Genomic DNA, 13,040 nt, shown 5'->3' with positions numbered 1-13,040 from the left:
ATGGATCCTGGAATTTCCACGGAAAATTTTTTCAAAAATAAAGACCATTTATGGCACAAGTGTCATTGAGGCAAGATAATAATATGGAGAGAAAGCAAACTGTGTTTAAGAGCAGACATTTCTTCAATCTGAAGAGTGTGGTAATGCCTGTGTAAGCAACACATGGATCAATATAATGAGAGAGGACAGTAAGTGTCCATCTAAAACAGAGAAAAGGTTTCCATAGGCAGCTATTCACAACACCAATTCACACAGATTTATTTATCAATATAATTCTGGAAATTTAATCAAAGTCATTCTAGGCAATTTATGATCACCAGCAACTAAACTTTGATTAATCCTATGACTCTTTTAAGCACCTACTTAAAGGGAGCAGACACTTACATGGATCTAATGCATCTTTGGAACCCAAAACGATCTGACACAACAGTGTGTGTGTGTGCTCATGTGTGTGTGAGTGAGAGAAAGCAAGAGAAAACAAAGTTTATCTGGGCACTAACAGGGAAGTTGATCTAGTTTGAACTCAACTGAAAGGGCAAATTTTGAAATACAGAATTAACACTTAAAACTAGACTGAAAGAGTTCATACAAACTGAGTAAGACCCAACATGAAACGTTCAAACAATTTTCACATTAGCATAACAGAGCTATGCAACAAGCTTCCTGGCCCTGATGAACAACATGTCTCCTCTTCCTGCATTTACCACATTGTGGCAATTACGCTAATTAGACTAAGAGAAGGCCAGCATTCAAGCTTCCTTCATTTGAGCTAAAGTGGCGATTGATTGGAAGAGAATGAAAGGGGTGGGAGGCTTTTAACGAGGCCTGCAATAATTGCTATGCATGCCTTTCTGGAAGCTCAGTGAGTTAGTTTTAAAACCACCATACCATTCATTAATGGTTCAGCATCTGAGAGTTGGTTCGTCAGTCCCATACATCAAACAGAATTTCAATTAACACAGTCAACATTCTTCAGAAATTCCAGATGTTGCACAACAGTCACATAAAAGACCGTATCGGCTCATTAACTCATTAACTACATCCTTACAATTTCTAGTGCTAGGCTACTAGGTAGGGATTTAGTAGTAAATGGTTAATAAATGCATATACTCACTGGAAAAACAGCATCACACTCAAGTAAAAAAATTGTAAGCGTCTCAGATTGCAATGAATTTATTAGGCGTGCGACAACTGTTTCCCTCTCTCAAGCCTGCCTTCCAATTAGCAACAATGTGACATACGCTGAGAGATGTGAGATTTCACTGCGTGAACTCATTTTAAATTCGCTTACGCTAGTGAGAGAGGGCTCTGAACTAGGAGCAAGGAATGCTAAGCCTCATTTGCAACAGATAACAGATTTAATGGCTTACACACTTTGACAAATAAGGTTTAGAGATGTCTACACTTTTTCCCCCCTCATATGCCCAAAATATTCTGCATACTAAAGCTGTGTAAATTTACTCGCTGTGGGTTAGAGGAACAGGTGACCTCATACGCTGTATGAACTAAACTATCAGGCCATAAGCGTGAAAAAGCAGCATGTGGTGCTGTTCAATCCTCGACCACTCTATTTATCCTCCCTTTATTTAAACCACTGAGCTATTTCTCTGTCTTACACTGGAGAGGGATCTGTAGGTCATATCCCAGGGCTTTTTAGATAATACCACTGTCAGTCAGGGGAGGACATAAAATAATAATTTTATAAAAATCTCTAACCACATTAACATGGTTCTCTTATCTAAAATGCCAGTGAAATGAAAACATTAAAAAAACGACAAGTCTGGTGCTCGCTTCTGTTCCAATCTACAGTATATTGGATAGCGTCGCTTTTATCTGGCATCATTCCTCTGCCTTCCTGGGAATCTGGTTTGCAATATCTGTTATCTGTGTCCCTGAAAATACATCCTCCTCTTCCATCAGAGTAATCCAAACAGAAAGACGCAAAGGGAAAATTTAAATCAACATGCCAAATTCAATCTCTTTTCCTGAGCCAGGAAGGCCTGACGATGAGACGTGTCCTTAAAGCCCTTGTCTAAGGAAACAGGCACTGTCAGAGTTGTTTAGCAGAAGTTATGGGGTCAGTGACGAAACAGACGGTTAAGGAGAAATTCAGACTAAAGTCTCTAGTGTAGTACTCATGACTTTTCTGCATGGAAGTGTTGTTATAGCTTGAAACCCTGTCTCAAGGCTTTATCATAAGCTTGTCTACCGTGATTATGGCGTTAAAGTTTTAAACGTACAAACAATAGTAAGAAATCGAACATAAATAAACACAGGAAATTTTATTTGGTCATATGATTTACTATGACTTACAGACATCACTGTATGTAACTCCCTTTTCTCTCTAGCTCACAGCTTAACAATCCACTCCTCATGAAACGACGCATCTTAATAAACCAACCTGCAACAATATATCCTCCCTAATTTACTAGATGGATAGATGGATCAATGGATAGATGGATGGATGGATTTAGTAGTGTAAAAAGGATGTTTACCCCTCCCTGGTCCCCGCCTCTCAGGAGGACAGTTCCTAAGTGCTAGTGGATTTTATGTTGGGTGTATTTTATGGGGGGAAGCAGGAGCCAAGGTTGTAAAATGTTGTGAGAAGGAGGAGAGAGGGGACAGGGGGTGGAGGCGATCTTATTGGAAATCCAATCTTTATTGAGAACAACACACAAACAGTCCACCCCTCTCCCACCCAGCCTTACATCTCACACTGCTCTGCTTCTCTCTCCATCTTGTGATCGATCAGCTCTCAGTGAAGTTTCAGGAACGAAAGATATGTGTGTGTGTGTGTGTTTGAAGCCACACGCTTGAACACATTGCCTCACTTTTTATTCTGCTCAATTCAAGAATGTTCTGAAATGTATATAAGTAAAGAAATAAAACACTTGGGTTGCATGCTGTTAGACGAAAATAACCAACGGCGGCATGGTGTGATGTTGTTACCACCCCATCTTGATCACTTTCTTGTAACAGCATGTTCTGAAGTGTTTTATTCCTTTTATACTACAGCAGTCTGCAAATTAAAAGTTTTCATTTGTTTCAATGAGCAACACACACTTTATTACCATTTGTATTATAATATACAATGTGGAACATCCATGAGACAAGTTAGATCATGTTATTACTTACGTTTTAAACAGCCGTTCCCTCAACAACCTCTTTTTATCCCTCTTTTGAAGTTAATAAGACACAAAATGCAGCTTGTCATGTTAGTGATAAACTGCAAAGTAAGAAGTCCCCTGTGTACTGAAGACTTTTGTGGCAGAAATCTTACTCACTGTCATAAAGTGCTTTAACATTAAAATGCTTTATAAAGACTGCTTTGACATATCAGCGACGAGGGTTTTGTTTTTATTACATTTATTTAATCCATTTATTGTTGGGCTTAGATTGTATAGATCGTCTTCTGTACAAGTCCCTGTGTATGAGCTGTTATGATAGAAATGATAACGTATTAGAACGAGAGCATTAATATAATCTTTTGTGTGGCACTACTGTAAGAGCTGCTGTCATAGAAAATTAATGAACGCTTTCAGATCAATTCAACTTCAGAATTCAACAGTGCTGTGGTATAAACGTATATACATGGTGGCATGTAGCCCAATAATTCAATTAATAGGAGTTAACAAGGTACAGGTACCTTAGATACAGGTACCTGCACAGTCATTATTCATTTAGTTTACCACAATGTTTCAAAAAGGCATTAAGTCTCAAATTTCCTGCAAAAAGCTGTCTAAAGCCTTTATCGTTTAAGAAGATTGAACCTTTTAGAAGACAGCCTTTTCTTTTCTCATCTAGTTCCTGGTTGTGTTCAGTGATACATTAGCAGGACTACTCGCTTAGTTTAATCAATAACTCTATGTGAAGGAGCGAAGGAACACAGTGGGCAAGATGAATATTTCATATTTGTCTTTAAAAGGGTATCATATGAACAAGTAGGGCTAATTTACCTAATTCAGGTTTTAAAATCAAATTTCCATCTAGAGGATTTCAAAATTAGTTAAATTAGGTGTATATTACATGTCATCCTCAGCTGTCAGATTTGTTTATCTGAGGTTATCTGGGGTTACTGATGGAGAAATTATGAATTCTTTTGAAAAATTATGAAAAATGATTATATAATTATCAGGTCTAAATTTATTTTACTTAAATCAACAAACGTTCTAATCAACAATAAGAAATCAAATGCTTTTTAAAAAGCTATTTTAAGACACTGATCTCTTTAACAATGACGTACTTTTATCATCTTTTTAAATTACCAGTGTAAAAATGTAGGTTTTAAGTAAGCACACTGATGTAAGCACAACACACACTGATACTTCAGTTCATATAGTATTCACAAATCAGTTATCATTTCTGTCAAAACCATGTATCCATGAATTGTCTTTTCTTTGTAAAATGACATTTTTAAACTGAGTTTGAAGGTTTTTTAAAAAAAACTTTACTTATAGAGAGTTAATCTAATTTTTAGTGCTGCCCTAAGGTTAATATGAGACCCCCCCCCCCCCCCCCCCCCCACACACACACACACCACAGATTTGACTTGCTCTATAAACACAGCTGACATAAAAACATCTGGACACAAAGGCAACACATGACAGTAGGCTGAATTTCTTGCTCAAGCTACCAAGCTATCTCAGTTAATGAGATACTGGAAAGTAATTAGTTTATTCCATTTGACAGCATGTCCACTGCATGACCACTGGCCAGTTTTAGCCGTGTTGCTGTGGAGTTTGTTGTGGAGTGTGAGCGTTGTATTGAATCATAGGTGTTCATGAAACCATGCAAATCCTAGGTGTTGCTGAAGAGTAAGGTGTAAATTAATGAAACACACTGATTACTTTTAAGCATAATTTAATAATTGCAAGCACATTATCACTAAAACCGCCTCATAGCAATTAACATTTCCGTCATAATTGTGCACTCATGAGTGTCCTCAGGGGGGTTACGAACTGCAGACATACTCAACAGTGTTTCTGTGCTTTTAAAACTACACCTGATTTTGGTGTGACAGCAATGTTTATTATTGCAGAGAGCTGTGGGAGTGTGTTTGTGTTATGGACTTATTTTCCTGTCAAAAGTAAAAGCACATAAAAGGACTACAATTTTATGAATCACAAATCCATAACTTTAGTCTATTTTACAACTACTTACCTGAATGTGTGAAAAATATCAAAACTAATTAGAGTGTACTTGCTTCAAAAACCAGGTGTATTTTTTTGCATCCAAAAGCAGAAAATTATTAATATGTATAAAAACTACACAAGATCAATCCACTCTTACTTCTGTTGTCTCATTAAAAGAGCTTACAGGGGACAAGTACATCATCAAGGAGAAATAAAATTCTAAATAGCAAAATTTTCATGAACAATTACAGGCCGCATTACAATTCTAACAGTAAATGTTTTAAATAAAAGCAAGTTGCAATGAGAGTTTAAACATATTTTTAAGAATATCACTATTTACTTATTTATAGGTAGTGTATATTAGCATTAAATACAAATAGCTGCCGCTGCTGAAACATACCATTACACTAATAGTCCACAGTTAGTCAGGAGGTTAGATGATTGATTGTAGCCTGTACAGATGCATTAAAAGAGGGTGGACAGATTTAATAGGAGGGAGGAGTTTGGAGAGTGATTACTTTGTATTTTAATACGCTGAAGACTCAACATCTACAGTCATAGAAAACAAATTTGCATGGCAATCATTTTCTGTGGTCAGCACGGTGGCACAGCGGGTAGCGTTGCGTCACAGCACCAGGCTCCCCGGTTTCGATCCTGGGCTCGGTTACTGTCTGTGTGGCCTTTCATGTGTTCTACCTGCATCTCTGTTTGTTTTCTCTGGGTTCATCACACTTCCTAAAAACATGCTGGTACATGGATTGGCTACTCTAAATTGCACCTAGGTGTCAATGAGTATGTGAATGTTTGGTGCCCTGCGATGGACTGACATTCCATCCAAGGTGTATTCTCACCTTGCACCTAGCGCTCCTCTGATAGGATCCATTGTGACCCTGATCAGGATGAGGCAGTTACTGATGATAAATGAATGTGCTTTTATTGTGACCTTTTAGATTTCTGTCAAAAAATTACTTGATATGAGAAACGTAATTCTGGATGACAGTTATATGTTTCATTTAATATGTTTCATCCCCACGTAAACACTTCTATTAGGCAACTGAGAAGTAAGAGTGGAATTCTGTAATGTTTTTGCACATAAATAATTTTCTTTTTTCAGTTAGCGATCTACAAAACTGACTCATAAAACTACAATTTTCATGTGTGACTACTGGCCAAGAAATGCAATTGTTCATGCAAAAACGTGGACAAAGGAGCAGAATAAAAGAGCAGTTTGTGGCTGTGCTCGACATTCTGTATGGTAAACAGGAGTCCAACATCTGTAATATCCAATAACACACCCATCCAGTGTTTAAACTGTGTGTATATGTGAATACGCTAGTGCACTGGATTGGTCGGTGCACACTTAGCAATCTTGAGAAGTCCATTCCACCAACCAAATTAATTACCTCTAGACAGTCTGTTAATCCTCACACTTTTACACCGAGGCCCAGCGGCCAGTCGATCAATGCTGCTGAGAGGGATGAATCAGTGTCCTGTCACACTAACTCCTATCCCTATCCCTACTCTCCTACCTCCTCTCAATAACTTTTTCCCTCTCTTCTTTTCTCTCATGCTCCTTTCATTTCTTTCCATAAATCTTTTTTTATCAAACTTCTCTCTAAACCTCCAATAGTATATTAAGCCCTAACAGGGTTCTCTGGATCTGTTGGAATAATGTGTTGTCTTCTCAAAGCACGACTGCTCGAACATTAACACATCATTGTGCTATAGCCATTTTGGAAGAGATGATGGACAAAATAATAAACCCTGTGCAATTTTACAGTGCTGTGATACCACATTAATGTCAGCACTGCCAAATAACCATGAAATGCTGACACTGATCCTGGCGGCACAACATCTGTGAGACTGATGTGACCATTCTCTATAAAGTGATGTAATCAACAGCAAATTCCCTCTAGAATTGCAGCATATGGAATTATTTCTCTTCAGGGATTTGCCAGACTGAGTGTTTACCAGCCAAACCCCAAATGTCCCTGCTAGCAAAAGAACCAACATGGAGATAAGCTTTACTTCCATCTAGTGGTGATAAAATCTTACCATTGAGTCTAAGGCCATTGAATGCTGCCTGTTTTTTTCAGCACAACTGTGGTGACTTTGTGGACATGTTAAAAAACAAAAAAACAACAACAAAATAAACCCATAACATTTTATGTTGCGCAATCTGACTACAATAAAGGTTATATTTAAATTAAACTTGAGAGTCATGACCTGCAAAGATTTAAATTTCGTATCACTGGTGTAGATGTACCACAGGCAAATTCTCGCACTCGGACACTCAGTCTATGGAGGAAAAGCATTTGCATTTTCAGACAGAATCTTAGAAAGACAGAAATAAAGTCTGTGACCTCAGTGTTACAAGGTTCTATCTCCTATTCATCGTTTACAATACTGAGGCTACAAGCATTACCAGCATTTGGATAAAATTATTTGTGTTATTCGCTGAATGTTTTTAGTGTTATATCAAAATGTGCATTCTTTAAAAGCCTGACTAAGGTGGGCCGAAATTTGTAACTGATTTTTCACATTCTGCAGGATTGCAAAAGTGAAATGTGGTACACTGTGCCAGCCAGAATTCAACTAGCTTGCTTACAAATTAGTGCCGTGCATTACCACATGGTAATTCAATTCATACCGTTAACATTGTATTATTTTTGTTGAAAAGGTGACAAACCTATACAGATACACTACAAAGAAAGCAACATCTTAACAAGTGAAAATTTCTTGAATATAATCAAATTGATCTAATATTTCCTTTTACAAGGTTACAACAAACCAAATATAATATTACTAAAACTTAGTCTTAGACATTTTAACTAATTTCAAGCTTGAAATAATCTTGTTGTATTGGCAGATAATTTTGCTAATTTTTCAAGTATTTATTTCTAGAAAGCAGCAAAAGTATAGAACAAGAAAATGTAAACTGTCTAGAAATAGGTTTAACAATCTTATATTTGGTTAATTGTAATCTTATAATAGAAAACACAAGATAATACTAATACTCGATAAATCTGACTACACTGAAGATACCATGACATTATATTTGGTCACGCTGAGCTTATATTTCCAGTAGTAATTACATTTTTAACACATGTTACATAGTGCTGGTACACAGTGTAAAAATAATTGGACCATGGCAAAGTTACTGGATCTGGAACATAATGAAATTAAACTGCAGAATGTTTTGATTTTGATATATTGTTATCTATATTAACTGGAATGAATTATACCAACCATAAAATAAAAAGGGTCTCTCTTGGTAAACTGGATATTTTGTCAGAACAGATGAGAATAGACTAAACTTCAGTAAGAGTGTTCATGTGAGGGGCTTGTTTGATTATGTTTCGAATTTCACTTCATCATAAGATATACAGTATAATATATTCATCTAATGTTGCTAAATTATGTTTCGGTTTCACTATATGATTTCTTTATAGTTCTCCCAATGCAGTAAATACCATCAAACTAAAACTGAACTGATTAAAAAAGCAAAAATATGGAAAAAGCAAAAATAATTAGGATTATAATTCTCTGATACATTTTAAGGGATGACCACTGGTGACCTTATTATGCTAATGGAGCTTATTGATTTCTTTCATTCAGTAAAGCCTTGTTAACACAAAACAGTACTTTTATTGATTTCAGGCTAGACATTTAGCTTTTAACAACCAACTAATGATGGTCAATTAACTGTCAAAATAATTAGCCAAAAGTTGAAACATGAATACACAATTTCTGCCATTTGTTAGTTGATTATTTTCCAACAACAGCACGTCCAGTGGCATTTTATCCCTCTTATACCATAGCAGTTTGCCAAAGATTACAACTTTTAATCTATTTAGATTTAGTATTGTGGAAAAGGTAAGCCAGTAATTTAGGTTAGTTCCTGCTATATCTTTTTATCAGCTATAAACAGTTGTCATAAACCTCGTCACTGGAGACTCTTTCCGTAAATGTTAAATAAACCGCTCCTTGGAGAAACCTACACCGTATTAATTATATGTTGTTGATTTTTTTGTTAAATGTACTGTGTGATCATAATATACATTACTGGATTTATACAATTAATTTTCTGTTCAACTGTCATTAACAAAAAGCCTCTGAACTGAGACTACAGCCATAGCAGGTCTAAGCATATAGTATGAGACACACAATGACTTGATGTCAGTGCATAATTCTCACCTGCATTGGCAACTGCATCTATCTCCAGTTTGGTGATGTCACCTCGGAACAGAGAGATCTTCTGACTCAGATCATCGTTGGCCTTGTAAAGAGGCTTAGCAGACACAGTACCTAGTCACCAAAAACGAAAAAAAATGTTCAGTGTGATAAAATGGAAATATTCAGAAAAGGCTGCGCAAACAGCAATGCATCCTAACACACAGAACGTCGGTGCCATGTTCAAAACTGTCAATTTCAGGCTACAAAATAATGGGCTTTCAAAATATTACACTGCACATGAATTAATGCCATACTGTCTGGATGTTCCAGTAGGAATATAAATAAGCTCCAGTTAGTCCAGAATGCAGCTGCTAGAGTCCTAACTAGAACTAGAAGATACGACCATATCACACCGATATTATCAATACTGCATTGGCTCCCAGTAAAATCTCGCATTAATTATAAAATACTTTTATTAACCTATAAAGCACTAAATGGTCTCGCGCCACAATATCTAAGCGACCTTTTGGTTTTATATGATCCGCCACACCTACTTAGGTCAAAAGATGCAGGCTATTTGACGGTACCTTGAATAGTGAAGGCTACAGCAGGGGGGAGAGCTTTCGCTTATAGAGCCCCACAGTTATGGAACAGTCTTCCTATTAGTGTTCGGGACTCAGACACAGTCTCAGTGTTTAAGTCTAAGCTTAAAACGTATTTGTTTACTCAAGCCTACCCTGACTAGATTCTGTTCTACTACTTCGCAGTCATAATTATCTTTTTTCTCCCTCTCTCCTTTCGCCGAGCCCTACACGAATTTATGGAGATACTAGAGATCCAGATCCTTTCTGCCTCTGGATGGAGCTCAAATCTTCTTTAATTCCAGACTGCTGGGACTACGGCTGCTCCTAAGGCCATACAGACTTCATATAAATCCATAATGAACTTTTTCACACTAACTGTTGTTACCCAGATGAGGATGGGTTCCCTTCTGAGTCGGGTTCCTCTCAAGGTTTCTTCCTCTTAAAACATCTTAGGGAGTTTTTCCTTGCCACCGTCGCCACTCAGTGGCTTGCTCAGTTGGGATAAATTCGCACCTTTAATATCTGTATACCATGTTGATATTTCTGTAAAGCTGCTTTGAGACAATGTCTATTGTAAAAAGCGCTATACAAATAAAATTGAATTGAATTACTATTGTTATAGACATGTGGCGGGAGACTTTTACAGAATCAGAGCAACATCTATCTTTCCCTCAGTATACACACAACAGTATCAGGCACATTCACAGATAGACCCCAGGGAGCCCCTGATCACCTGTTTCCAGACTGTACAGCTGCTTTCCTTCATAATACTTGTATTCTATACAAGTGTGTGGCTCAAGAAGCAAACTGGAGTATGCTACAACTGTGAGTGTTGCCTTCCCCAGCTGTGGCCAAGACGCACTTCAGCAAGGCACAACTGGTTTGCCTCAACCTAGGAATATAGTTATTGGGCTAGACCAATTTGGTTTAATTTATCATAGATTATTGCACATTATCTATAGTTAAAGTCTTAACGTTAAATGTTTATTGTTTGGGGCATGGCAAGTAAGAAGCAAATAAGAACACTGATGTTATAATGTAGCACAATTTAAGGCAAGTACAACAGAAGACTATGCCTCATCTAGGTGGATAAGCTTTTTAACCGTGTGTGTGATTATATGTACAGTGCCCTCCACAAATATTGGCACCCTTGGTAAATATGAGCAGAGGCTGTGAAAAATTGTCTTTATTGTTTAACCTTTTGATATTTTGTTAAAAAAATTTTTTTAAATACTCATGGGAAAGCAAACAAAACACAGGGTTATCCAAAAAAAAATCTTTGCTAAACATAGGTGTGCAACAGTTATTGACACCCTTTTAGTCAATACTTTCCTTCTCCTATTTATCAAGGGTGCCAATATTAGTAGAGGGCACTGTATACAAATATTTTATGTTATATATATATATATATATATATATATATATATATATATATATATATATATATATATATATATATATATATATGTGTGTGTGTGTGTGTGTACACACACATATATATATTAGTCATAGAATATAGTCAAAAATAAGTACGCCACATAGAATATGTTGGCTTTTTTGACATTTTGGACAAGCAAACACTTGCACTTTAGCAGAAATAACTTATTGTAGGCATTTTACATAATTGTCCACCAGGCTTGCTGGAATTTTTGAACACTCTTCCATGCAATGTTCTTTCAGTTGCAAGATGTTTGAGGGTTTTCTTGCATGTACTGCCCGTTTCAAATCCCCCCACAACATTTCAATCACATGAGATCCAGGCCTTGAATAGGCCATTCCATAACCGTCCATTTCTTCTTTTTGAGCCATTCCTTGGTGGATTTGCTAGGGTGCTTAGGATCATTAACCTCTTGAAAGGTCCACTTTCGGTTCAACTTCAACTTTCGGACAGATGGCCTCACATTATCTTCAAGCACTCTTTGAAATGATGCACAATTCATAGTTGAATGCAAGCTGTCCAGTCCCTGAGGCAGTTAAGTAACCCTAAACCATAAAATTTCCACCACTGTGCTTCAGTTGGTATGAGGTACTTCTCCTGAAAAGCTGTCTTTGGTATGCGCCAAACATGTCTGCTGTTACTGTAGCCACACAACTCTATCTTTGATTATTCTGTCCAGAGAACATAATTCCAAAAGGCCTGATCTTTGCCTATATGCTCATTGGCAAACTGTAGTCTTGTAAAGGCTTTTTCCTGGCATGCCTCCCATGCAGGTCAAATTTGTGCAATCTCTTTTGGCCAGTCCTGGATAAATTGGCAGTCGTTTGAAATCTGCCCCACTTGTAGATTATTTTCCTTAAAGTGGAATGATGTATTTCAAATAATTTGGAGATCTTTTAAAATCCCTTGCCGGCTCATAGGCATACACAACCTTTTTTCTCTTTAGATCTTGGCATGATGACACCACACACCTCAATAACAAAGGGAAAACCAGACACTAGATATGAGAGGGGTATAAATAAGACATGATCCACCTGCACTCCCTAAGCAGGTTCTAATCACTGGTACTTACTTTTCCATGTGACTGATCTGAAGCAATGCTTTAGAAATTACAGAACTGCTTTTTCAAGGCTTTCTACAAGGGCCAGGTTATGAACAGAGTGTGTGATTATAAATAAAGTGTGTGTGAGTGGGGTAGAGATCCTCTAAATAGTATTCTCATGAGCTAGTGCCTTGCAAAAGTATTCATCCCCCTAAGCATTTTTCCTATTTTGTTGCATTACAACCTGTAATTTAAGTGAATTTTTATTTGGATTTCATGTAATGGACATACACAAAATAGTCCTGTAACATACTGAAGAAGGTTCTCTGGTGAGATAAGGCTAAAATTTACCTTTCTGGCCATCAAGGAAAACATTATGTCTGGTGCAAACCCAACACCTCATCACCCCGAGAACAACATCCCCACAGTGAAGCATGGTGGTGGCAGCATCATGCTGTGGGGATGTTTTTCATCGGCAGGGACTGGGAAACTGGTCAGAATTGACGGAATGTTGGATGGTGCTAAATACAGGGAAATTCTTGAGGGAAACCTACTTTTAGTCTTTCAGAGATTTGAGACTGGGACGGAGGTTCACCTTCCAGCAGGACAATGACCCTAAGCATACTGTTAAAGCAACACTTGAGTGGTTGAAGGGGAAACATTTTAAA

At 37.2% G+C, this 13,040-nt stretch overlaps 1 protein-coding gene across 3 annotated transcripts in view; it reads right to left on the bottom strand.

Annotated features, from left to right (window-relative positions):
• The window catches only part of macrod1 (mono-ADP ribosylhydrolase 1), an 88,247-nt gene that overhangs the window by 72,817 nt on the left and 2,390 nt on the right, over positions 1-13,040 (bottom strand). For all 3 annotated transcript variants that reach the window (XM_053682112.1, XM_047157214.2, XM_017474798.3), the window contains exon 3: positions 9,330-9,440. In XM_053682112.1, the coding sequence (XP_053538087.1) occupies positions 9,330-9,440 (111 nt within the window). The remainder of the gene's footprint in view (positions 1-9,329; positions 9,441-13,040) is intronic.

Source organism: Ictalurus punctatus, chromosome 8 (assembly GCF_001660625.3).
Source record: "Ictalurus punctatus breed USDA103 chromosome 8, Coco_2.0, whole genome shotgun sequence".
Taxonomy (NCBI): domain Eukaryota; kingdom Metazoa; phylum Chordata; class Actinopteri; order Siluriformes; family Ictaluridae; genus Ictalurus; species Ictalurus punctatus.
The sequence above is the reverse complement of the archived record's forward strand: the minus strand, read 5'-3'. Positions and strand labels throughout refer to the sequence as shown.